This window comes from Lingula anatina, chromosome 2, assembly GCF_051362555.1.
Source record: "Lingula anatina isolate TDL-2025a chromosome 2, LinAna3.0, whole genome shotgun sequence".
NCBI lineage: Eukaryota > Metazoa > Brachiopoda > Lingulata > Lingulida > Lingulidae > Lingula > Lingula anatina.
This window is the reverse complement of record NC_141768.1, coordinates 18,856,284-18,882,360: the sequence shown is the minus strand read 5'-3', so window position 1 is coordinate 18,882,360 and position 26,077 is coordinate 18,856,284. Positions and strand designations below refer to the sequence as shown.

Below are 26,077 nucleotides of genomic sequence, written 5' to 3'. Positions count from 1 at the left end.
CTTTGAAGTGTTCATTGACATAAATATACACTCAGTAAAGTTAAACATCTGTTATGCAAATATTAAACAATGACCTTAATGCCAATTTAAAAAAAGATTTCAGAATTTTGAATTAAAAGTGAAACATTGCAGATTTCACAGGTGCTGTTTTCTTCTTTAGCTATGATTTTCATTATCATTTTTTTCCATACACAAATTTAGTAGATCGTTCTGTAATATATGTGTTTGGTATGAAGATGACAAATAAACAAGATTGTCTTGAGATCATTTGTGATACCACTATTTAATTGAGCCTTCCAAATTTAAGTATCTGATATTGACTTTTCTTTCTTGAATGTACAGGAAGACATGGCTGTGTAAATGAATGGCCAGTGATTTAGAGCTAAAATATTTGGTAGGAAATGGTAATATAAAACGAAGGATCCAAGTGCGGGAACTGGTCGAGGAAGGATTTTTTCCTCATTCACCAAAAAAAAAACAATGGTGGGTAATCCAGGGTGGGAAACATATAAATTAAACACCCAAATTACTGTATAAGCCTTCTCTGTTCGACATTTCTATCTCACGTTAACACACTTATGTCGCGTTAATTCGTTGACGGGGACAAAAGCTACCAAATGCATGGATGCGATAGTTGCACCACTCAACGAAATTGCGCTACATGAGATTCAAAATGTCGGACGAAGAAATAAGCCAGCTCGCGTACGAGGGACGATATGAAATTTTCAAGAGAAAGTTAGCAGAAAACAAAGATTTAGCTACCAAGACGGATAGGGTAAGTATCAAAACATGTTTGGAAAAAGTACAAAGTCTTTACATATGCATGCCGTACGTAAAAAGATAGGATAGAGCACGGATGACGGTGTGACTTGCAACTTGTCTTTCAAAGAGCAGGCGATGCACGTGGATTTGTTTACAACACAATCGACACTTCCACGCTCGCCTCTCAAGAAATTATTTAAGCTACAGTAGTGCACAATGAATAGATGGTAGACATAAAGATGATTTTGAAACACAGAAAAGGTCTGCTGTGAGACTAGGGTCCACACATGAATTTTTACTAACAAATAAAAATGCTTGAGACTTGAAAATGTACACATAGTGACATAACTGAGTATGCAGCCACATAGTGACATAACTAAGTATGCAGCCACATAGTGACATAACGGGGGCGTCTCGATAGTCCGAAGGTTCATTGGTCCGAAGGTTCATTGGTCCGAAAAACGGTAACATTTTCATCGGTTTTTTAATCAAGGGTTCATTGGTCCGAAGGTTCTGTAGTGAAAATTCGGACCAATGAACCTTCGGACTATTGCTACGGCCCTGACATACATGTAACTGAGTATGCCTATTACAGGCAAAGTGAAGGGATTTTGATGGGCAAATGCATGTTATATGAAAACATAGAATGCTCTAAAACTTATGCAAGATGGACTGATTCCCAAGGTAAAATTATGTTGAGTACTATATGTACAGTAGGTAAATCCTGACATTTTTCTCTTTCACACACAGTGCACTCAAAGGGCTGCCTGTAAAGGAAACACAAAGATTGTCAGACTGCACTCAAAACAATATGTTCATGAAGTAACTAAATAACTGTAGGCATTATTTGTCCCTTATGTGCCTGTAAAATATAGCCCAGGGGCTGAACTATTGAATGCCGCAATTTTAGTGTGCATTTAAATTAGTGAGCCTTAATTCTGATTAAAAATGGGAATATAAATCTGATACTTGTGAGTCACGTAATTTTTATTCCAGTTGGAGAAAACAACTAGATCTGAAGTCGTTGAGATCAAAGTACATTTTCAGATGTAATTGGTACCCTTTTTTTTTAAATTTCTCAAATGTTCAACATTGTTTTTAGGGTGGTCGCGTACCCCTGCACTGGGCAGCATCAGGTGGACATTCAGAAGAAGTGGAATATCTGCTCAGGATGGGAGTGCCTGTAGACCCAAGGGATGATGTAAAGTATACACAGTCACTCTTGGACACATAACTCATGTTTTTTGTAACATCTGTTTTCAGATCCCATTGTCATTAATTAGTGATTGGAAAAGAGAGAGAGAGAGAGAACTTAGAATTTATTTACTGTCTTTTTAATGACAAATGTCTATAAATTTAACTTACAGAGAAAGTGCCAGTACCATGTGTATTACTTAATGACTTCATTTCAAATCTTTCTTATGGCAGCAATGTACATTAACATTTACTTCCAGTCTAACTGGACACCTTTGATGATAGCCACCTCAACAGGAGCTGAGCCAATAGTGAACATGTTGATTGGTCAAGGAGCACAGGTCAATGCCATCAATAGTACTGGACAGTGTCCCCTTCATTATGCAGCCTCTAAGAACAGATATCAGGTGATTTATACATGTGTTATCATAGCAATATAAGTCATATTTTGAAAAAGAATCACACACAGATTGTGGTCAAAACAAAATTTTAAAGAAGTAACATTTTTCAGATTACAGAAACTCTACTGGTTAATGGAGCTGACCCTAATGTAGGAGACTGGGCAAACAACACTCCATTACACAGGGCTGCCTGTAAAGGAAACACAAAGATTGTCAGACTGCTGCTACAATACAATGCAAACCCAAATTTTCAGGATCAGGAGGGCAATACGCCTGTGTGAGTTGCATGTACATCCATTCAATTTCAGTTGGAAATAGTAGCCATTTCAATTGGTAAAGCTACAGTTCGCTCAAGAGAAAAGGCTAGTCATATATGTATAATTGAAGCAAGAGGTATATATATTGGCCTTCTCTTACTTGTAATACTTATTGGAATGAAATATCCCACAGTTGTTGATGTCAAATTTAGTGCAGGTTTGGAACCATTAATACAGCTGAACATTTTAATGGTAATTTAAAATCACTGGTGGGTTTGTTTAAGGATTTTGCTAAGCAGGCACAAGGATGAAACAATTTTGTGTAGTTTCACTTTTTATGTACAGACACAGATGTGTCTGTACATATTGCCATCACCTGCGTCTGTCGTCGCCGATGCCGATGCCGATGCCGATGCCGTCGCCGGCGCCGTGCACTTTCCTTGTAAACACGATAAGTGGAAGGCAGTTTCACTTTTTGGCTTAATATTTACAGAGCTGATGAATATTCATAAAACGCAGGTCAAGTTCGAAAATCAGCATGATCGGGCCATTTTAAGGGAAGTTATGCTGTTTTTTCACTTTTTTCAGCATATATGCAACCCTGTAAACACATTTTAAGGAAAACCGTTAGGCCTGTTGTCATGAAACTCACAGTAGTGGTCAATCTTACTAAAATGGAGGTTGAGTTCAAAAATCAGCATAATCGGGGCATTATTTTAGAAGTTATGCTGTTTTTTCACATTTCCTCAGATTCAACTCTTAGGCATGTTAACAGTCTCATTATTGAACTAATAAGATACGTAAAAGGGTTTGTTTGACATTTCCTGCATCTTTACAACATTGTTAGTTGATTATGTAAAAATGATGGTAAACTTGTTATCGTGTATTGTGTAATAAAGTGTCAAAAATGGAAATAAACTCATATCATTGCAGTTTGTCAGATTTAATCATTCACTATGTTCAGAATCTCAGAATGGAGGAAATTAGACATTTAACACTATTCTATTGATATTTTCCCCATCTCATCAATTTTCTTAGTTGATCATATAAAAATTGCAGTAAACTGTTTATTTTGTTTTATGTTAAAAAAAGTGTTAAAAATGGAAATAAACCCATGTCAGAACAGTGCTGTCTTGTTATATATAAAATTTAGATGAGGACAAATTTATTATTATTGTAGATCAGAGGGAAGGAACATAAATGAAAATCATCAAACACAAGCTGAAAAACTTTCATACCTTTAGCTTACAGCCAACCTGGACGTAGGCCTTCACCAGACTGATGTGAGCAGATGTTGACACTCACTGACCACTAGGTGGTATAGCAGCCAGGACCCTCTTGATCAACCCCTAATAGCTCTGTGATATCCACTACTGAGAGATTAGTACTTTCCATGAGGGTGGGATCTTGTGCAAGTCTGGAACTGATCACTCTTAAAGCATCATCCACCGGCACAGGAGTGAATAGTGCACTCACATCATAGGATACTAGAGCTTACTGTTGTCCCAGAATGATAGCTTTCACCTTATCCACAATGTCCTTAGAGTTCATTACATGGTAACACAATTTTCCCAACAATGGGTTTAGGATCTTAGCTAAGAACTTTGCTGTCTGGTCAGTGACTGATCCAATACTTGACACTATCGGTCTTAAGGGTGTGCCCTTTTTATGAATCTTAGGTAGACCATACGTCCAGCTTATAGGTAGTGTTTCTGCAGTAGAATAAAGTTGAGCATACTGAGATCTAGTTAGTTTCTCTTCATTCTGTAATCAATGTAAACACTTTGTTGGATCACACTTTAGTTTCTCATACATGTTATCATCATTCAGCAGAATCTTGTGCTCATAGTCTGTCCTGTTTAGAACCACTGTTGCCCGTCCTTTATCAGCGGCCAAAATCAGAACGGGCTCATCCTTCTTTAACTCTAGAAGTGCTCTCTGTTCTTCTCTGCTGATGTTATCTGTCGGGGGTTTTTGATGATTTTAACGCTCCTACGATCTCTGCATGCAGATCTGCTGCCTCGGTGTTGTCAAGATTTCTGCATGCACAATGATATCTTCCAAGGGAAAAGTCTAGGAGCTACGGCAAAGTTTAACCCTTTTGCTAATAGATATGTCTCAGTGTCAGTCAATGTGCTGTCCAGGTTGGCTGTAAGCTAACGGTATGAAAGTTTTTTGGCTTGTGTTTGATATTTTTCATTTATGATTCAACTACCAAGCTAATGAACATTTTTGCTCAGAGGGAAGGAAGTTAGCTTGGCATTGTCTAATGCATTATTATACTGTTTTTGGGAAAGAAGAAAGGGGAGAAGGGATACCTCTGAAACCAATGGATGGACATATGTCAGTTGTGCCCTGCGCTCTCTGGATACAGCATTGTTCATGATATCTGTTGATTGCTATTTCAGCCATGTGGCTTGTGAAGAGGAGATGGTAGAAGAGGCCAAGATTCTCATAGAACATGGTGGCAGCACAAGTATTCTAAATAAGGTATGAAGCCAATGCTGTTTAGTTCAAGGTTGGTATGAGTAGCTTCACTTTTCATGCACAGACTAAAACTGGCGTTTCTTGTGTCTGTCCATGTCTTCATCATCACTGTTAGAAGTGAATCATGTTGCCTTGTAACTATGTTACCATAGTGTATTTCTACTTCACTTAGATTAACTTGGAGAAGTTGTACATGCATGTCAACTCTCCTGGATAATCTGCGAGTTTCCCAGAAACAACGAATCCCTTGGTCTACTGTATGGGTAACCAAATCTAGATAAAAGTGACTTTGAAAATTTGCATCACTATCAGCTAAATACCCAAATCAAAACAATTTCAGAAGAGTTGGAAAACTTCATAATTGTCTTGTAATTGTTTTTTTTTTTTTTTTGGGAGGGGGGGGGGAGGGTTGAGAAAGTGGTTGCCTCCCCCCTCTCCCACTGAGCAAAATTTTAGAATCTCCAGATTTCCAGAGATTGGCATCTCTGCTTGTATGGTAAAAAATGAATATCAAGATCAAATGTCAATTTGTGCAAAAAGAATAAAATTTTTCTAAATGTTTGGACATGTACCAGTCAGTGTGATATTGTGAAGGGTCTTGTTCCTTGCAAGTTCAGTTTTAATACAGCGCATAAGTATTTACCCAAATGTGAGACACTACAGTTTTAAGATAAATAAGTCAAAGTGGGAAGCTAGAAAGTAAGTCAATTTCATAAATAACAACTAATACAAGATTTATCACTTTTCAGGCAGAAAAATCTCCCATGGATCTAGCTCCTGTAGCACAGCGTAGGACATATGAAAGAATAGCAACAAGTTGACCTCTTGCATTTATGTGCATTGAACCAAATATGACGGCATGGATAATGCAATGGCCACATAATTGAAAAAGGGAGGTTTATGTCAAGGTGCATTTGTATCAAACTTTGTGGAAAATTTTAAGGTGATAATAGTGAAGGAACTGAATGTTATTGAAAACTTTGATTATAACATAGAGACTAAACATGAGCAGAGGTAATGAAAGACCCATTTCAGCAAACTTTCGATATTGGTTTACATCATGAGAGCACTTACAGAAGAGCAGCTTTTCTTCTTCTCTATAAAAGAAAAAAGCACAATCCTTTTTATGTACAGACACAGATGTGTCTGTACATATTGCCATCACCTGCGTCTGTCGTCGCCGTCGCCGTTCATGTCGCCGTCGATGTCGCCGTCGCCGTCGCCGTGCACTTTCAGCGTTAACACCATAAGTGGAAGACAGTTTTACTTTTTGGCTTTATATTTACAGAGCTGATGAATATTCATAAAACGCAGGTCAAGTTCGAAAATCAGCATGATAGGGCCATTATTGTAGAATTTATGCTGTTTTTTCACTTTTCAGCATATATGCAACACTGTTACCACATTTCAAAGAAAACCGATAGGCCTGTTGTCATGAAACTCACAGGAGTAATCAATCTTACTAAAACGCAGGTCAAGTTTGAAAATCGGCATGATCGGGCCACCATTTTAGTAATTATGCTGTTTTTTCACTTTTCAGCATATATGCAACACTGTTAACACATTTCAAAGAAAACTGATAGGCCTGTTGTCATGAAACTCACAGGGGTAATCAATCTTACTAAAACGCAGGTCAAGTTCGAAAATCAGCATAATCGGGCCATTATTTTATAAGTTATGCTGTTTTTACACATTTCTTCAGATTCAATTCTTAGGCATGTTAACAGTCTCATTATTTAATTAATAAGATACGTAAAAGTGTTTGTTTGACATTTCCTGCATCTTTACAACATTGTTAGTTGATTATGTAAAAATGATGGTAAACTTGTTATCGTGTATTGTGTAATAATGTGTCAAAAATGGAGATAAACTCATATTATTGCAGTTTGTAAGATTCAATCATTCATTATGTTCAGAAACTCAGAATGGAGGAAATTGGACATTTGACACTGTTCTATTGATATTTTTCACATCTCATCAACTTTCTTAGTTGATCATATAAAATTGGCAGTAAACTGTTAATTTTGTTTTATGTTAAAAAAGTGTTAAAAATGGAAATAAACGCATTTCATAACAGTACTGTCTTGTTTCACATTTCCTCAGATTCAATTCTTAGGCATGTTAACAGTCTCATTATTTAACTAATAAGATACGTAAAAGTCTTTGTTTAACATTTCCTGCATCTTTACAACATTGTTAGTTGATTGTGTAAAAATGATGGTAAGCTTGTTATCATGTATTGTATAATAGAGTTTCAAAAATGGAAATAAACTCTTATCATTGCAGTTTGTCAGATCCATTCATTCATTCACTATGTTCAGAAACTCAGAATGGAGGAAATTGGACATTAAACACTGTTCTATTGATATTTTTCCCATCTCATCAATTTTCTTAGTTGATCATATAAAAATGGCAGTAAAGTGTTAATTTTGTTATATGTTAAAAAATTGTTAAAAATGGAAAAAAATGCATTTCAGGACAGTACTGTCTTGTCTACATTTTGGCATTTTCAAGTTGTGACTTTGAAGTTCCATGGGCCTGAAGACCTTTGCTAGTCACATTTTCTGAATATCCATGATACTAATATTTTATTATTAAAAATTGATGGTTATTATCCTGTTAAACATTATGTAATATTGCATCAAAATTTGAAGAAACCCCTATTTTGGACACTGCTCCCTTGATGACCATTTAAGGAAAACTATGTCACTTATTGTTCTCAAACTTACAGGAAAGAAACATGGGACTAAAATACAGTTTCATTAGGCAGTGCAGTCTATTTGGTAAATTTTTCTGGCAGTTAATCAGTTTTTTGTGAAAATTTAATTTTTCACATATTGGCAATTTCAAGGTGTGACTTAGAACCACCTTGGGCTTGAAGACCCATGCTAGTCACATTTTCTGAAAATCCACGATACGTATATTTTATTATTAAAAACTGATGGTCTTTATGCTGTTAAGCATTATGAAATATTGCATCAAAATAGAAGAAAACACAATTTTGGGTATTGCTGCCATGCTGACCATCATGGGAAAACCATATTACTTATGATTGTCAAACTTTTAAAAAAGAAACACAGGACTAAAATGCAGCTCGAGTTGGAAAAGCAGTCTAATTGACTTCTTTTTCTGGAAGTTTTACATTTTTAAAGTGTGAACTTGAACTCCCATGGGCCTGAAGCCTTATGCTTGTTACACAATTTACTTACATTGGTATTACCTGTTGAGCATAATTAAAATTTGATGTTGAATTTGCAGTTTAACATAATGTACTTTTACATCAGAATTGACAGTAGCCTATTTTGTTATTTCCTGCTTTTTGTCTGTACATTTGACAGCTTTGCTGCCTTGTTTTGTTGTGCAGCTTGTGCTCTAATCATTTAAAACAAGCCATGCTTCTGAAGATGCAACATTGGCTGGCATGCAGCATAGTTCCCACACAGATTTGGTTATAACCAATGAAATAGGATCACCTCTACTGAAAACGGATGTGTAATTTTCATAAATGCTTTTAATGTACATAACTACATTATTTCAGTGCATTTAAATTAAAGTTTTAAATAAAATTGAGGAACACTGAATAAATGTTTTATTTCCTCAACATACATGTATACTGTCAATGACCAAAAACTTAATATAGAGACAAATATTGCTATATTTAATATAAAAATAACATAAAGTACAACTATAATATCATTGCACATAAGTACATGTATCCAAAAATATGTACAATTGCTCAAAATACTTTTAATGAAACTTGAAACTGTGCCCTTCTGGTTATAATACTGTTAATCTTTGACAAAGATATTAATATTTGAGAAATTTTGCTTTGATGTTGTGTTGTACACCAGTATTGTCTCACAAATTTGTCACTGGTTAACTGGAGCTTTTAAATGCAGATTGCATAACATACAAACCCCAAGATAAGTTATAGAATAACAAAAGTTACTTGAAACTGGTATCACTGCTACCTTAAACTAGGAATGGGCTTGTAGGTGCAATAGGGCCTCCATGCTATCTGGTGATACTTGTCCAATATAATTTTTGGCAAAAAAATTGTTGCAAATGAAGACTGATTTTGTTTTTCAGAGTTCAGCTGTGAAATTTTTTGGGGCACAATTTAAATGTTTATTTTCATAAATTTAATTCCAATATTTTATTATTTTTTACATTCATTTGATGATCTGACCAAATTGCGTATTCATAGAGAATATTATTTGCCATGTTAAAACAACATGAAAAAGATGTCATTATAGCAAAGGTGACTAAAACTAAATAAAATACCACTGAATATATAAAACAACTGTAAATGAGACACTCTAAATATCTCCTATCTAAAATTTTAAGGTCTGATGTAAATAGACCCAAATATAAACAGCACAGCTGTCATAAGCAATAACTTCAATTTTAAGAGAAGTATGCAACTTGGTCAGTTTGCTCACACTGCTGACACAAGCCCTTAAGGAACCAGCATCATCTTTATGGCAGCATCTGGGGACCTCTTTTTCAAAAATGGCATTTGTATCTATTATGCCAATAGATGAGATACAGTGTCAGGAACAAAAAAATTGTAACAGTTAATGCTCCTATTCCATACCGACTACGAATTCCAGGAATTAATAAATTTTAGAAATCAAGAGGAATTATGGAATTTTGCATATTTCTGGTAGAAATCTTTTCCCTGCTTGGGCTTCACTTCAAAAATAGATGTTCAACATAGAGCAGCTATTGTACAGGTCCTAGAACATAAACTGATGATAAATAGAAGACTGGTTAGAAACCTTTGTACCAATTTCAGGATTTCTCAAGAATTGCAAGAACTGACTGAAAATAAATAAGAATTGGGTGCTTAAAGAATTTATCACAATTAAACTAAAAACCCTGGGATTTATCAGTTTTTGATGGTTTGCGGAATTCATAGTTGGTGTGGAATAGCACCATTAGCAACAAAGGGAACCCTGTTTTCCCAATAGACATACATGAGTGAATCATTGCTTAAATTTCATAATTTCTGAATTTCCGAAGTGCTTCACTTGGTGGATCTCTTTCCCAAGGGACACCGCCAAAGTTCAGATGAGAAATATCTGAAAAAAAAGATTAAATAAATAAAAATAAAGTTGGCACAACAAGTATAACTAGACAGAAAAACTGACAAATATACAGAAGAAAATTTGCAACACAACATTTATAAATAATTAAATAAATAAATTAACAAAAAAATATTTTTGTTTTACTCTAAGCTACTCAGTAAACTTAAAGTAAAACAAAAATACAGTTTGACACCGATGTTTCAGATGGTGATGACACAGATAGACGTGGTGATCAAAATACACAGACACATATAGTGCTTGCTTGTAAAATGCATGTTACAAAGAAATTTCAAATTACAAATGGCTAGGCATCTTTTGCTTCACATTTACTGCTTTTTATCAAAAATTTATGAAACTTTAGAAAATTTGAAAAATTAATTGCTTTTTAGTGACACTAGATAATACATGTGTTTTTGGCAAAGAGAAAATGCTTGAATCTAGTTCATTATAAAATATAGAAAGGAAATAAAATGTTCTAGGATAAAAGTTATCTCCAAAATTTTGATTTAATGAACAATATACCCTTAAACACACCTTTACTTAAAAGTACATAAACCACTTCTTGATGAACTTATCTAATGACAAGTAATACATTATAATGAAATAATTTGGCCAAATTTATCTTAGACTGATTTATCATCTCCTGACAAACCTGTCCACCTGTCAACCATCTTGACAAAGTGACCAAAGTGGTGGCATGTTTTGAAAAACCGAAACTTTAGGACTTAACTATTTTCCCAGATTGTAACAGAGCAAGTGTCTGGAAAGGAAAATCGAGGTTTATTGGTCAGAGAAAAATGCCATTTTCTCCAGGTCCAGGATATTGTTTTTTTATAGAAATATCTTACCTTTCATGTGCACCTTGCCCTCAGGATTTCGTTTTTGATTGGAAGACACATCATAACCTTTGACATCATCTGAGAAATCAGAAGCCTGTGGTAACATTGCTTCTTTTTTAGCATCCATCCAATGCATCGACTGAAAGCAAAACAAAAAATTTCCTCTTTATGAATGTCTACAACTCTGAAATAAAAGCAGTACTAAACCACTGCGGCCACAATTCACTTTTTGGCTTCTTTTAATTGTACATTTTGGTTTCATTTAGAAATGTGCAAGATGAGTTACTACACATTATCTACTTTAAACAAAATCTACAAGTGAATATTGAATTCTACCTTGTTTATCTGTATGCATCACAGTAAATGATGTGTGAAGATCTACAAACTTCTTTCCAGAGAAAAACAAATTAAGTCAACTAACTGTATGCACAGTATCTCTAAGGCTGGCCCACTGTTCATAAGGTATTGCAAGTCCACTTCTCCTCCACAGGTCATACTTCTGCCTCGTGTCATCATTAGTAAGGGTCTCTTTTGCTCGCTGTAATTTGGCAAATCTTTCCGCTTGACAAAAGAAAAAGCAGGACTTAAAAAGATCTTGTAAAATCATGTTTTATGGAATTTCAATATATTCATTTCATTTTCATCAGCTTAAGGAGAAAAATGGGATAAATGCAGACATTGGTTTACTCCTTCCAAATTAAACTCCATGAATATAAATTTATAATCCTCAAAATGTAATTCACATTATAATATGTGCATGGAAATGTAAAATTATCTCTGTCCCAGTGTGCAGGAAATGAATGGAATCTGCTTTACACTCAGATATGTCAACACAGTCACTCCGTAGAGAATGGCGGTTGTTGTATTGATTTACTTTCATCAAAATTTAGCTCAGATGAAGTAAAAGTCCCTGTCAAATCAATACTAATGCTAAGAACTATACAGAGTTTATGAATGACCATCATTTATCAATGTTCGCATACTGAATCAAAAAACAAATATTGGAACAAAAGATAAACCTGTTTCTAAAAGTGGCAAATTAATGTGGTCAGTATCTATGTTTTCTCCTCAAACGCAGGCTCTTCACAAAACCTTCAATTATCAATTTATTGTCTTTATAGTAATTAACAAGTTTTTTTGGCACTTTTTTTTCCTTGTTGGTGACAATGCACAATAAAGTTAAGGTAACATTCTTAATGTATATAAAGGAAACATCTTATCCAACAATTTGTATTATATGATTAAGCTCTTAAGGATACTATCTATTATAAAAAATATTATCCTTGTATTGTCAACTGTTTTTTTCAACTCGACTTGATTGACTGTCTAGCTCTTTTAGGTACAAATGTGTTGGTGGAAATTATCCAGCTGAATTATTCAATTGTATCAGTTGTAATTAACAATAAACTACAGTTCATAAGCATGGAAAATGACTTTGATTTTACATCAACTTTTTATTTTGTAAATCATATAGTCTAGCATCAAAAACTTCTTCAAGTTCTAAAGTGGTGAGGTCGAATTTTCCATTTATTCACAGATTAAAAGAGACAAAATATCCTGTATTCGAATTGAGATTCAAAATCCATGCTCAGCACACCAGCAGAGCACTTCAATCTAATATCCTACAAAAATCAATACATTCTTGGCTTTTACAATCAGGGTGTCTACCACCATGAAGATGTAACAATGGTAAATTAAGACTAGCAAGATAAATGTCAATACTTCCATTGAGCTAACTGTAACAAAGACATTCTTTAAATGGAAATGATGTTAAGGTATTTATCAATATTTTTTTGCAAAACATTGATTTGGTAAATTCTATACAGATTACAAAATTAAAAGAAATTCTGTTTAAAATGTGAACTAGTTCAACTTAAATTACCTTTCACAATCTACCTTATACTAGTATTGTAATTCAAAATCAACAAAAGACAATCATACTTGCTTTTGGGTCATCTTGACATTTGTCAGGATGATTTTCCATTACTCTCGCCTTATATTCTGCATATATTTGCTCCATCTAAAATTAATAAATGAAAATAATTGCATTTGTCTGAACTGAAACCTAAATACATGGTTTGTATTAGAATAAATGTACTGCATTATATTTCAAACTTAAGAATCCACACTTACCACTTACATGAAAAATCAAGGCATCAAACAAATAACATTAGATTTAATTGAATCCACTACAATATAGCTATTTAGACTTTAACTAACATTAAAAAATTTTGACTCAAAATATCATAAAAATATACTAAACCCGGAAACTTAAAATTGACTTACTGTTAACAAATTTATAATACTCAACCCATTTTTCACACTCCAATTGACTAGTGTGGTATTTAAAAGTCGATTTATGTACTTTTTAGATTAATTAAGTCACTGTAACTGTGTCTGTGTCAGGGAAATGACTATACTGAGTGGGGAATCGAACTATACGATTGCTGCTAAAACTTACTGTTGAGAGTTCGTCACATCCCAAGATGTGATAGTAATCATCTTCAGAATTAATCTCGCTGTTAAGTGCGGCGTCAACCATTGTGGGTCACAACAGAAGGACATTTGCACCGCCTGCACAACTTCAAGCTTGTTGCCGGAAGTGTTTATATATGATGGGAGTGTATATTTGTTAGTGTTTTCTAATATTCCAAAAGAGCAATAATTCTTAGTTATAAAGGCTACTCTCTTCTTATTTTTAACATAAGTATATTTGTAAAATTGACCATTGGGAACATTTCATAAAGTCACTGTCAAGTACACACTAATGTGTATAGTAAATAAAGAAAATATTAAAAAATTATTGCTCCCTGTGACGTTCACACTTCCACAGAGCATGCGCAATTGTATACCGCGTCCAAATCCAATATGGCGGCACAAGGAAGCGAATTCTCATCACAATTAAAACGTCCTAGGTCGGATACAGATTCATTTGAAGACTTCGTTAGGGGGCCGGGAGAAGGATTAGAGGCTGGGGATTCTATCTGCCTACAAAAGAGATTGAAAGAAGGTCTACAAGAAGAACACTTGAAAGGTGTGTCATTTCCTACAAAAAAGTTCGCCTAGGTCATGCAAGAGGAGCCCAAATTAAAATAAAAAAACAGCGTCTATAAGCGGTTATTTTGTCAGCATCAGGTTATAGCATAAGTTCTCCTTTATTGAAATATATAGCTATTTTTGTCTCTTTCGAACCCAAGGAACAAAAATTATGAAGATATACTGACCAAGCAAAACAGTTGTGACCTACTTTTTAACGTAATTTAGGTCAATCACCACGTGGATTATTTTGACATAACACGCACATTGGAATGGGATTTTACTCAATGTCAAACCAATTGTTATTTGAATTTTCAATTGATTCAATCAATTTTTTGCAGTTGAAAACGACAAGGACAATCTTGTAAGCAATGTGCCCATAGAGGATATTATTCCATCAGAATTCCCAGGAATGAATGAACATCCCCCAGAAGTTTATGTGCATGCCGAAGGTAAGTGCATGTGCTTCAAAGATAGATAACTTATGCTCTGTGGAAATTTGTTGAATCTTTATCCAGAAGCAATTGATATCAAAGTTGATCTGAAGAAACATGTATCATATACGTGATGTTTTGCTCACAATTTTCTGAAACATTCTTGGGGTGCTTAATGATTACATCTATATATTGCAGATTTATGCACAAACGCATGCACACACACACATTTGATGTTTTTTAAGCAGTGTTGAGTAATTCTTGCTTGCAGGAGAGGATGAGTTAGAGTACTACCTCAGTGGAGGGTCGGGAGATGGCAGTGATAATACTGGAAGTCAGGTAGGTCAAAATTTTCATCATGAAATCAGAATGTAAAATCATAATGGTGAAACAGAACTTTACAAGTGTTTCTCTATATCAGTTTATTTCAAGTTAAAATTAACTCTCAAGAAATTATTTTAATGTCTTTCATTTGATGGATAGCAGGAAGAGGACAACATAAGCGAAATGAGTGATTTATCAGGAATGAGTGCTGAAGAAGAATGGAGATCGATGGCAGGTAAGTGTTAGTACATATACACAATGACGTACATTCTCATATAAGAATATTGGAAATGGTATTTAAGTATTTTAAAGAGAGCAGATTATATGTTTGTTTTTGTTTGTGAGAGCTGCTGAATAAGTTATCATGATGTGAATATGTAGCTATGAAGCCTGGTTGTTGTTGTTGTTTTTTTAAATAAAATATCAACTTCTTCTATTCAGGTCCCATCTCATGGGTTCATAGACAAATGGCTGGTGGAAGGGAACCAAGGGAAATACTTCACCACCTGTTACCACACAGTACTTTTATACCAGATGAGGTGGATGATTTGACTCTGTGGAAGATTGTGGTGGAGATCCTCTCAGAGCCTCCTAAGAGAAAGAAACTTAGCCATGTGAACACCATGGATGATGTAGTAGAACTGATAAAAAGAGCAAGAAATATAATTGTATTGACAGGTGCAGGGGTAAGTGACCCTTATGTGGCCTCTGCTTAAACTGTATGAAGTTGGGAGCATTTCTTCATAATTCAAGTATGAATGTTTTTAGAAGAATGGGGGATATCCTTATTTATTATAATTCATCAAAAGTGTAATACTTTAAAATTGCCTTTTCAGTTTATAGAACTACATAAAACTGTATACAATCTTGAATATGGAATGCAGAGACCTTATACTTCTTTGTTTCAGGTTTCAGTATCCTGTGGAATTCCAGATTTTCGCTCGCGCAATGGTATCTATGCCCGTTTATCTGTCGACTACCCAGACCTTCCAGATCCTCAAGCTATGTTTGATATAAGATACTTCAGAAACAACCCTAAACCATTCTTCAAGTTTGCTAAGGTCAGTATGGTTAAGAATATCAAGATGTAAAGTTAATGGTTAAAATGATGCTTGGTATATTGAATATGTCATATTCAAGTGTGATAATGAAATTTTAATCTGCGTTTTACTTCTTTAGAAGTTATCTTAACAGTGATTGGATATATTGGCATAATTGTAAACTGAAATTGCTTTTTAGTATTTTTGAAACATTACCAGTGTCCTGTATTTTCAATAGGAAATCTATCCAGGCCAGTTCCAACCTTCACCATGTCATAGGTTTATAAAACTTCTTGAAGATCATGAAAAACTATTAAGGAACTATGCACAAAATATAGACACATTGGAACAAGTAGCAGGCATTCAAAATGTTATTCAGTGCCATGGTAAGAAAAATTTTGTATCATAAATAGAAATTTGAAAAAAAGGAAAGCAATCTATTTTGATGGTTTTAAAAGATTAAAAACACATTTTATACAAAAGACAAAAACAGTACATTATTGGCTTTATGCATCATTTGCAGGGTCATTTGCAACAGCCACATGTATGACCTGCAAGTACAAAGTGGATGCCAATGCTGTAAAAGAAGACATCATGAAACAGGTTTGTGAAAACAAATGCAAAATGTTAGGTTTTCACTTTTGTGGAAACAGTTTACCACAGTTAACTTCTTATAATAAATGATTATTTTAACTGATAAAGTTATTATGGAAAATGGTTAACTTGCAATTATTTGACTGATTTTTTTCCTGAGTATGTGATCCTATTGGTTAAGCACATGTTATGTTATCATGAAATATGAAACTCCGCATTTAATGCAGAGATTGTTTTTTTAAGCTCCATTTTTGGGGAAAAAAATTTTTAAAGAGCATGGTTAAAAGGGAATTGCTTAACAATCCATTATTTAAATAAAAGTTCTGCATCAATTCTGACATTTTTGTATAAAACTGACAGGTTATTCCAAGATGCCCTAACTGCCCTCCAGAAGCTGAAATGCCTATTATGAAGCCAGACATAGTGTTTTTTGGAGAAAGCTTGCCAGAGGAGTTCCACAAAAGCATGTCTCATGACAAAGATAACTGTGATCTGCTCATTGTCATAGGATCTTCTCTCAAAGTCAGACCAGTAGCTCTTATACCCAGTAAGTGATACTGAAAGTGAAATCTCTAACATATCCTGATATCACTCTCTGAGTATTTACAGAGGTCAGTCATTGTCTCTAGGCTGTTTGTATGCGGATTGTGTTTTGGGGTGTGGGTACATCATTCAAATTCTGTCCATTTTGGACATAGCTGTGGGTAAAGGTATTGCGCACTTCAAAATAGTTATATTTTTCATCGTTTTTTCAGTCAGTTGTTTGTCTGTCATTTGTGTTGATGTTTATACTTCATTTCATGGATTGTTTGTACAATTACGTTGAAAATGAAACTTTCAATCTCATTCCTTACCATGGAATAGCATAATACTCTAATTCTTTTTTCTTTCAGACTCTGTATCACCTCATGTGCCACAAATACTTATCAACAGAGAGCCACTGAAACACCTCAATTTTGACGTGGAGCTTCTTGGGGACTGTGACGGGATAGTCCAAGAACTATGCAGGAGACTGGGAGAGGGTTGGGGATCCCTGTGTTCTAAAGATGGTGAAAAACTAACAGAGATATCCAAGGACTGCCTGCCAACACCTCCTGAATCTCCATGTTTAATCAGTAGATCAAGTCCTCATTTTGCTGGACATATAGGTTCTGATGAAAGAGTTCCAGAGCCTACCTTGCCAGCACAGGATGAGGTCCCTTGTGCATCAGTGCCTTCCAAACAATCTGCACAAAATGCTTGTGTTGAAACTTCTGAACAAATTGCCATTGAGTTGAAGGACGAGAGCCAGGCAGAACAAGCAAATGTAGAAAAGGAAAGCGATCAAACACCAATATCAGAAGTTGACAGACAATTTTCAGAAAATAGTGACAGCAATATGAGTAGTAATAAGCAACAATATAGTGTTGATGAGGAAGTATCTAGCATAACTGAAGTGTCATCCATACCAACTGATGATGGAGACAGCAAATTGGCTTCAACCACAGACTTGGCAGCATTAAGGGAATGTTGGATACCCAAAAAGAAACAAAGTATTGCATTAAGACTACCAGGTAAATGATATCATTAAAAGGGAAAATTATGTTGATTTTTTAATATTTTATTAATTTTGTACTAATGTGTGGATAGGCATGTCATTATTGCACATTTTTGACTTTTTGTTCTTTGTATTGGTTAAAAGTTTGACATCCCAAAAAGGTACTAAAGATTATAAAAGTAGGAGATATATTCATACACTTAGTTCATACAGCATGGAGAATGATTATGAATATGTGAAATTGTGTACATGGTGCATGTATGAAATGTTTTCTTTTTTTTTTACAGAGCACAGTTACCTTCATGTTCCTCCAAATAGGTATGTGTTTCCTGGTGCAGAGGTGTTCTCAGAGGATGACAGTGGAGGAGAGAGCAGCGATGGTGAGCCAGATCTTGATGACATTAATGAAGAAAAGGCCAATCATCACATTCATGATAAGCCTGAAAATGAAATGTCTGACAACAACAGCAGTGTTCAAAATCTCTCTGACATTAACATGTCCAGACCTAAACCTGATCAAGATGTGGCACCTGCATATTTAGGAGAGACGTTAACTGATCAAATTGATAATGAGGGCAGTAACTCTTTAAATGTCCTTATAACTTAATGGAGACCAAATCTGGAGCTGGATGGAGGGGAAGTGCAAATACATAAATGGAGTTAAAATGCTACAATCCAGTTTACTCCAAAGCTGCTGTTCTAAATATTGATCTGTCTTGTTGGAATTCGTATTTGTTCATGTCTTGGACTATTGTTGCCCACAATATATCATTAAATTGGCTTAAATTGAATATAAACCCAAATATATCTATGATTTGAATAAGGGCAAACTGAAGGGAATAAGGTTAAGAATTGTATTTATTTATTTATTTATTTATTTATTTATTTATTTATTTATTTATTTATTTATTTTATTTTGAAGCTCATCGAGTTATTTTATTGAAGAAACTGACACCACTTCCTCCTCCATTAATTGTACAAACTTTCCTCCCTAATGAATGTAAAAGAGAGATTGAGGGAAAATGTAACTGTTGACCGGAATGGGTATTTCTAAGATGAGTGGAAAGTAGTTTGTACATAATGTAATTTTCCATATGTACATAGTGTATACTTATGCAATACTTTTTAATAGTTTTTGTATATAAATGCAGTATAGTTCAATGAAGTATGTTTGTAATTCACATATACTGTTATTTTTCTACATTTTGTATTAGATTTGGCATAATGTTAAGAGAGATTTCCGAATCTTCATTATGCTGGCTATGGTAGTTCAGTTATTTTGAAATGTGCCCTTTTTACTTACAGTTTAAGAAAAAGTGGCATGCTGTGTCCAGCATAATTGGTTTGTGTTTATGTACTAAAATGTCACGTAGTTTAGTTTTTGGTTGTTCATCTGTAGCATGGCATTTACCTTTATATCTTGATAAAAATGTTTTAAAATTGTTTATTAAGAATATTGTAATTATACAATTTGTTGGTGGAAAGGTAATGTGCTAACTTTTAAATGTTTGTATCATTCAAATGTCCATTATTCAACTGTTTGGAGCTGGATTTCTTCACATAGTTGTACTTTGTATTAAAGTAAATTGGTTTGTTTTACCATTTATTACAGAGTTATTTTATATGACAAAGAAGTGTGACATTTCCATCTGTGCACATCTAATTGGTGGGGAAAAAATTACTAAATAGACCCTCTGGCTCAAATATTTTTTCCTGTTGAATTCGGAGGGGGGGGGGGGGGGTTCCTTTTAGTCTTATTTCTGGTATTGCACCTATCTGGTTTGGTGTAATCAACTCAAAAGAGAGGTTGTTCATGACCAGTGAAAAATGTCAATGAAGACTGACTTAATGTTTATGCCGACTTTGAGTTGTCCATGTATGGACTAAAGAAGGAAAGTTTATATGTCCCAATGCCCTGCAAAATGTGGTAGATGTATCAGTGCTCTTTGAGTGTTTAAAAGTTTGTTCCATTTGCTTTCTAGAATTTCCAATGAAGAATACATAAAAATGAAAAGAGCAAAACCTTTTGGGGGTTGAACAGTTGTGTCTTAAACGCAGAACACTAAAATGTACTTGATGTCGTTTCTATTTGCGGTACAGAAACCAGCTCGTCTTGGATAATGATTCTTTTGAATAGAAGCACAGAAAGCGACAGAAATGGAGGGAGATTCACAATCTCAAAGTTCTCAGAATTCTCAAAGCATCTTTTTACCTTCAAGAACTCGTCCAATTCTTAATCGGAGATTTTTGTAAGTATTGTTATTCCTGTGTATTTTTAACCATCTGTTTTTTTTTTAAATTAAAAACTAGCATATGTGATAGTCCGTTAAAACGTCAGTTGCAAATCGGACGGTATTTGATAAACGTTAGTAAAGACTCGTTAGTCATTACAGTCACCGCTTCGTACACACTAAAACAGTCATAAGATATATCCAGTCGGACAATGTTATAAATAGCGTTGTACTCTCTTAAACAACTGAAAATATGTACTTATTTCAGAAGAGCTTACTAATGAACCACATTGATAAATTACTGATAATGTGATGGCCTACGTCTTCCACTTTACTTTTAGGAACAATCGCACGACCACTGTTCGTCCTTTCACTTTCGTCAGAAACTGGGAGAACAATATTTCTCCAGTTGCAGCTGTGTTACAGTCACAAGAAGTAAGTTTGACTTGGTTGTATGTAATTTCCCTTCTGAAGGAAGATGGTGTTAAAATAAAAGTGTGATTCAAAATATGAAATTTTATCAAATTGTGAGTGGTACATGTAATTGTTGTAGGAATTAAAGAAGCCACACTGTGTTACATGATAATAGACTGAGAATATGATTTCCATAAAATTAAAATGTCATGTCCATGGCACCCTTTTTGCTCTTATCAGGAACTTTCTGAGGTGTATACCTCACCAGAACCTGTTGCCCTACAGTCCAATATTCCAGTTGCTATACCACAGCAACAAGGTTAGTGCTTGTCTTTATTCTATAATCCATTTTTAAGTCGACAGGTGTAAAGTTGAACTTTTGTTTAGAGCACCCCTACATTTTTATATTTTTCCTCAATTTTTATTTTTTTCCTTTGCACTGTAAAGACTTGGTCATGACACTGGTAGTGCTGGTAATTGTGAATAGTGCCACATGCTGCTGTTTGGGTTGAAATGCTTGGCTGTCACTTTGACAGGTCAATGAACCTTAAAACCACATAAAATGACTTGTAAAATCAGCTGATCCATTACTTTTATATGTGCATAAAGTATTTAAAGGGATAACAACTCTTCATATGATTTCTTTATTTCACAGTAAATACATTGTAAACAACTCATATAAGTATAATTATTCTTTTCAAATTATTGTTTTTCTTTTTATCAATTATTTTATCAATATAATTATCCATTTTACCACAAAAACAGCTGTTATAGCAATGAATCTGCAATCTGTGCTTGTCATCGGACCACGTGACCTCCATAGATGGCTATACTCTATAATAATCTCTCAAGAGATTATTACAAAAAACAAACTCTTTAGAAAAAAACCAGGGAATAACTTTGAATGTAGAAATAGATTTATTAACCATTGGTTAGTATGGGAAAATTGCCATTTACCCCAGGAAAATTAATTTTTTTGACCATAATGAACAGTTTCTCCTGTTTGTATATAACATTTTTTCTGATTTTACTTAGAATATAGACATTTATCAGAAGAAGAATATCTTTCTGAAGAAGAATTAAATGAACAAGGCACACAGCAAAAAATATATGACCAAGATGAAAGTGGTTCTGATGCAGAACAAGGGCATTACTCAGAGGATGGAAGGCCAACATCTGGAGAAGAAAGCATTGAGGAGTATATTGAACAAGGGTCAGATAACATAGTCTCTAGGAAATCTAGGTAAGAGAGCCTTCACATCGAGAAGACCTGAGGTCTAGCAAGGAATGTCACTGAGAGACCATTAAAGGATTATACTGTCTTCCTTTCATGTAGGTCCGCCATATTTAGGTCTCGGCCTTGCTAGACCTGGGCTCTTCTTGATGTGATAAGCTCTTTAAAAGTCCCAATCTTTTAATGAAAATCAGTGTTTTAATATGACAGACTTGCTATTATAAGGTTTAAAATCCTTGTTTTAAGTTTGAAAATAATTGGGAAATTTATAATATCACATATACATTTTAATATCTTAATATCTTTAACTGACTATTTATTTACTGACTTTATTCATCTTATTCTGTTCATTTTACCCATGTAAAGTCTACTGAACATTTTATATGGATTTTAGACTATAAATAATAATAATAATTATTATTATTATAAAACTGGCATGGAATGAGATATGATTTTAATACATTTGAATATAGATTCAAATAATAATATGTTGCAATAAGGGAGACCCCAATTTTTCATTAATAGTTTCAGAGCGAGAGCTGATCCTGACAATGAACAAATGATGTCGGGTTTGGAATCGGGTCCAACACATCAAAAGCATACATCTTTGCACACTTCGTTTGCTAAAACTGTCACCCCAAAGCACAGCTCAAGTACTACAGGTTCCAACTCTGGGCCAGTTTATCAAAGGAGTACCAAGGATAAAAACAGTACATTGCCAAAATCTGTAGGAAATGAAACCACTTCTTCCTCAACAGCAGAAAGATCGGGTCCAAGAATCAGATACACTCCCAGACGTCCCCCAAGCATTGTAAGCACACCCATGAGTTTTAAAGGAGGAAGAACACAAACTGAGAGAATTCAAACTCCTTTGAATAGAAGCATGGTGAGATTTGACTTAGTAAATTATGTTAATGCTGTTATAAAATAATATGTATAATCAAGAATACATCTATTGATATTATGACATTTGTCATTATAACTGACAGAATGAAGTTTTTGAAAAATGCAATAAAGATGCCAAATGCTGTCTGTATTTGTCATGGGTGTAAAGGAATCCAGAATCCTTTCAGAAAGTTTACATATTTCAGTATTTGACGTTTTTTTATTGAGGAAATGAAACCATATTAAACTTTATCTTGTACATAGTTAAACTTATTCCAAAGAATGAAAGTGAAGGGTTTTTAATGAAAAAGGAATGATGTAATACTTATTTTTCTTAAGGATCTAAGCATTCTAGATGGAACAGCAGTGATGGATGCCAGGACACCAAGCGTTCCAGAAAAACAACCTGTGCAAAAACCAAAAAAACGGACTACACAGTCGTTAGAGGAAACAAATCGGGGTATAATAAATTTTATCCAAAACTGGCAAACACATATTTTGGCAGTTCTGTTATGAAAGAATCAGTAAGATCAAAAGCAGTGCTAAAAGTGTGATTTAGGCCTGAAGAAAGCAATCTCAAGAAAGGGGGAGGGTCTTTTTTTATTTTTCTTGAAAAAGTGAACCTTAACGTGTGTACCTCTGTACCTCTTGAGATATGGCATAAAACCTAAATTTTGACACAGGGTAATAAGTGTACCTTTTCTGACCAAAAGTCAATTTGTCCAAAACATCCCGTAACCATAGCCCTGTGATTTACACCCAAAACAATAGAAATGGTTTTATACCATTGTTACCTTTTATTATTAGTGGTTTGCTGAAAGTTTATGTAAACGGTTTTCATTGATTTTTTTTTCAGCAAAATCTGTTCGTTTGTGGAGTGGAGGTAGAAAGAGAAATATTTCTGATGCCACTGATCTGGATGTGGCCCTGGAAGCAATTGAAGACATTGCTGCACTTGTTAGGTTTGGAGGTTTTTATTATCGTTTTTTAATAGATAAGCAAATGGAGACTTTTGATTACTGCCTTCTTATTTTTGATACATTATTGGGATTTAATCCAAATTATCTTTCATGATTTGATTTTTCCCAATATTGTTATGTTGTTAAACATGCATACATTGATTTATATGAAAAAAATGTGAATGATTTTGTTTCAGAGATAATGCAACAACAAAAGCTGTTAGAAGAGGAATCAGTCAGTTTGTGTTTGATTTAAGAGAAGTTGTGTTTGACACAGTAAGTACCTTCACAGAGCAGTGAATTGGGTTAATTTTAATCACTATCAGGGGTTTTGCTAGGATTTTGAAATATGCTGTCCTAAATATGTGGTGATGGTGGTTGGGGTGGGGGCAGTTACAGTGCAGAGCCAGAAGCATCAAAAGATGACCCCCCCACCTTTTGCAATGAAGAAAAAAGTGTTAACTTAGATTTTAACAAGCCATCCAAATAACAGCTTGTAGGCTCACTGTTGAAACACTGACCTACAATACATCACAGGTTTTGTCATTTGGAATGTGGCTTAAAAAACTCAAATTATATTTTTATAAATATTTTTTTATATTTTACTTAATTGTTTTTATTTCAGATTGACCTTGCTCTTGAAGTAAGAAGTCTAAAATCTGCCCAATTAAAGGTATGGAGCTAGATTTCTGTCTTTAATAGGAAAATGTATGGATCAATTTTCACTAAAGATAGACAAGATTTTAAATAAAAATTGATTGCCTTTTGGGTGTTTTTGTGGTCTTTGTCTATTTATTTTTTTACAAAGTCATTTTAAATATTAAAAAAAATTCTTTGTAGAGCACATCTGGTATAAGAAAACACAGGATGGAGATACTGCGCTATCAGAAAGATCAATCTGTGTAAGTATTATTTTGCAAATTTCATCAAAGGTTTTCTTTTAAAATATATATGGAATGGAATGTTGTCAATGCACTAAGATCTAGAAAGTAATGTTAAACATAAAACTTGACTATGATAAGGTTTCTTAAAAGTAAATGCTGTAGGTTAAAATTTCAGTTAGCCTATTTGTAATGCTCAAAAAGTTCAAATGACAGTCCACTGTTTTAGGTCAAGGTCAGAATTGTCTGCCTTGAAATGGGAACATGAAGAAGAGAGGAAAAAATTACAGGCTGCTAAAGAAGTTAGTAGTTTTTTAACTGACCTGCAAGAACTGCAACAAAAGTACAGGGACACCAACCCTGCTCAGGCAGAAGAAGAGGTATTTTTTTCATTTGAAGTCTTAAACCAGTGATGCTTATTAAGTAGTTTGGGTATTGAAGTAAGTGACAGTTTATCATAAAACTTCCTCAGCTGCAGGTTTTTTATAGTGAAATGTATAGAGCTCCCCCTTTTTTTTTCATGAAATGATGATGCACTCTAGAATTGTCATATTTCTTTCAAGGATTATCAAGTGGAGGCCAATGTACCAGCCTTACTCATCGAAAAAACAAAGGACCTGGAAACAGTCAGCCAACTTCAGCGTATTAATTCTAAAATGGAAACCTGGTTAAAATTGAACTCTGCCGAGATGGTAACAAGCAAATCGTAGACAACTCTCAAACCCATTCATATATGGAAATTCTGAATTCTAAGACAGCAGAAATAATACAATGGAGTTGGTTGCTCTCAAACAGTAGACAGTTGCTAAGCTCACTTTAACAAACTGCATTCATAAATCATGTTATTGTCAATCTGGGCAAAATGCCTGAAACAAGTCAATTGAACCATCTTCTTGTTCACAGGGTAAAAACAACATCTCTTTATTCTTAAGAATCTGCTTGCTTGTGCAGTGTTACTTATTTTTAAATGATTATAATTTCAAATTTGCATTCATGCCACATGCTGTATGTATTTGTCCAATGTGTCCTTTATGACTTTTATTTCTGTTTGAGGCACACTTTCATGATTAGAGGTTATATCATTGCAGAGAAGCTGGGAAATAATAATTTAGTGCTTGCCTAATGGCCAGTAACCTACACATTTGTTTGGCCTAATCCAATAAAATCAATGAAAAATAGAAGCATATTAACCACAAATAGGACTTATGCTTTCTCATCAACTCGTTTCATCAAGCTTCTGGTCAGAGACCTATTCATCTTTAGAATGATATAATCGAGCAGTTTTATGTGAAATATGGTAAAACAGGCCCGTTTAATAAGAGAATCGGTTTTCGAAGTGCACCATTGCAAGGTGTCAATTAAAGTTAAAATATTTACATTGTTTTTCTTACGTTTTGAATTGATTTGCAAGGACAATCTTGGATGTAATCGGAATCATTTCATCTCTGTAGTTCAGTATGCCTTTCTTGCTCTCCTGT

The 26,077-nt window shown here is 34.3% G+C and overlaps 4 protein-coding genes across 6 annotated transcripts; 3 read left to right on the top strand and 1 right to left on the bottom strand.

Annotated features, from left to right (window-relative positions):
• The first annotated feature begins 597 nt into the window (after positions 1–597).
• Positions 598–8,702, top strand: LOC106174404 (uncharacterized). 2 transcript variants are annotated; one of them, XM_013555958.2, is made up of 6 exons: positions 598–775; positions 1,865–1,963; positions 2,217–2,363; positions 2,468–2,634; positions 5,023–5,104; positions 5,851–8,702. In XM_013555958.2, the coding sequence occupies exons 1-6, from the start codon at positions 662–664 to the stop codon at positions 5,920–5,922; spliced, it is 681 nt and encodes a 226-aa protein (XP_013411412.2). In that variant the 5' UTR covers positions 598–661; the 3' UTR covers positions 5,923–8,702. The 2 variants fall into 2 exon arrangements, with proteins under 2 accessions (XP_013411412.2, XP_086862391.1); XM_087006265.1 differs by having other exon boundaries at positions 5,023–5,132.
• Positions 8,703–8,738: 36 nt separating this feature from the next.
• On the bottom strand, positions 8,739–13,674 carry LOC106174405 (dnaJ homolog subfamily C member 12). The gene is made up of 5 exons (XM_013555959.2): positions 13,492–13,674; positions 12,972–13,050; positions 11,452–11,591; positions 11,040–11,169; positions 8,739–10,185 (listed from the first exon to the last, which is right to left on the bottom strand). The coding sequence occupies exons 1-5, from the start codon at positions 13,570–13,572 to the stop codon at positions 10,097–10,099; spliced, it is 519 nt and encodes a 172-aa protein (XP_013411413.2). The 5' UTR covers positions 13,573–13,674; the 3' UTR covers positions 8,739–10,096.
• A 190-nt stretch (positions 13,675–13,864) lies between these two features.
• Positions 13,865–19,594, top strand: LOC106174398 (NAD-dependent protein deacetylase sirtuin-1). Of its 2 annotated transcripts, none has more exons than XM_013555949.2 (11): positions 13,865–14,064; positions 14,408–14,518; positions 14,772–14,839; positions 14,987–15,059; positions 15,266–15,510; positions 15,733–15,885; positions 16,103–16,250; positions 16,388–16,467; positions 16,819–17,005; positions 17,352–18,011; positions 18,283–19,594. In XM_013555949.2, the coding sequence occupies exons 1-11, from the start codon at positions 13,899–13,901 to the stop codon at positions 18,600–18,602; spliced, it is 2,211 nt and encodes a 736-aa protein (XP_013411403.2). In that variant the 5' UTR covers positions 13,865–13,898; the 3' UTR covers positions 18,603–19,594. The 2 variants fall into 2 exon arrangements, with proteins under 2 accessions (XP_013411403.2, XP_013411402.2); XM_013555948.2 differs by having other exon boundaries at positions 14,984–15,059.
• A 450-nt stretch (positions 19,595–20,044) lies between these two features.
• Positions 20,045–25,796, top strand: LOC106174400 (uncharacterized). The gene is made up of 12 exons (XM_013555950.3): positions 20,045–20,244; positions 20,568–20,661; positions 20,881–20,959; positions 21,676–21,883; positions 22,400–22,760; positions 23,099–23,219; positions 23,616–23,721; positions 23,916–23,994; positions 24,344–24,391; positions 24,559–24,620; positions 24,829–24,979; positions 25,163–25,796. Exons 1-12 carry the CDS (start codon positions 20,153–20,155, stop codon positions 25,307–25,309), a joined length of 1,548 nt encoding a protein of 515 aa, XP_013411404.2. The 5' UTR covers positions 20,045–20,152; the 3' UTR covers positions 25,310–25,796.
• Positions 25,797–26,077: the final 281 nt, after the last annotated feature.

Excerpts from the sequence above, each read along its gene's own strand:
- LOC106174404 (XM_013555958.2), top strand. The coding sequence starts at position 662 with ATGAGATTCAAAATGTCGGACGAAGAAATAAGCCAGCTCGCGTACGAG. Across the intron at positions 776-1,864 it reads TAGCTACCAAGACGGATAGG|GGTGGTCGCGTACCCCTGCA; the intron begins GTAAGTATCAAA and ends CATTGTTTTTAG. Across the intron at positions 5,105-5,850 it reads GCACAAGTATTCTAAATAAG|GCAGAAAAATCTCCCATGGA; the intron begins GTATGAAGCCAA and ends ATCACTTTTCAG.
- LOC106174405 (XM_013555959.2), bottom strand. The coding sequence starts at position 13,572 with ATGGTTGACGCCGCACTTAACAGCGAGATTAATTCTGAAGATGATTAC. Across the intron at positions 11,592-12,971 it reads TCAAGATGACCCAAAAGCAA|CGGAAAGATTTGCCAAATTA; the intron begins GTATGATTGTCT and ends TCTTTTGTCAAG. Across the intron at positions 11,170-11,451 it reads TTAGAGATACTGTGCATACA|TCGATGCATTGGATGGATGC; the intron begins GTTAGTTGACTT and ends TTTTGCTTTCAG.
- LOC106174398 (XM_013555948.2), top strand. The coding sequence starts at position 13,899 with ATGGCGGCACAAGGAAGCGAATTCTCATCACAATTAAAACGTCCTAGG. Across the intron at positions 14,519-14,771 it reads AGTTTATGTGCATGCCGAAG|GAGAGGATGAGTTAGAGTAC; the intron begins GTAAGTGCATGT and ends TCTTGCTTGCAG. Across the intron at positions 16,251-16,387 it reads AAATGTTATTCAGTGCCATG|GGTCATTTGCAACAGCCACA; the intron begins GTAAGAAAAATT and ends CATCATTTGCAG.
- LOC106174400 (XM_013555950.3), top strand. The coding sequence starts at position 20,153 with ATGGAGGGAGATTCACAATCTCAAAGTTCTCAGAATTCTCAAAGCATC. Across the intron at positions 22,761-23,098 it reads CTCCTTTGAATAGAAGCATG|GATCTAAGCATTCTAGATGG; the intron begins GTGAGATTTGAC and ends ATTTTTCTTAAG. Across the intron at positions 23,995-24,343 it reads GAGAAGTTGTGTTTGACACA|ATTGACCTTGCTCTTGAAGT; the intron begins GTAAGTACCTTC and ends TTTTTATTTCAG.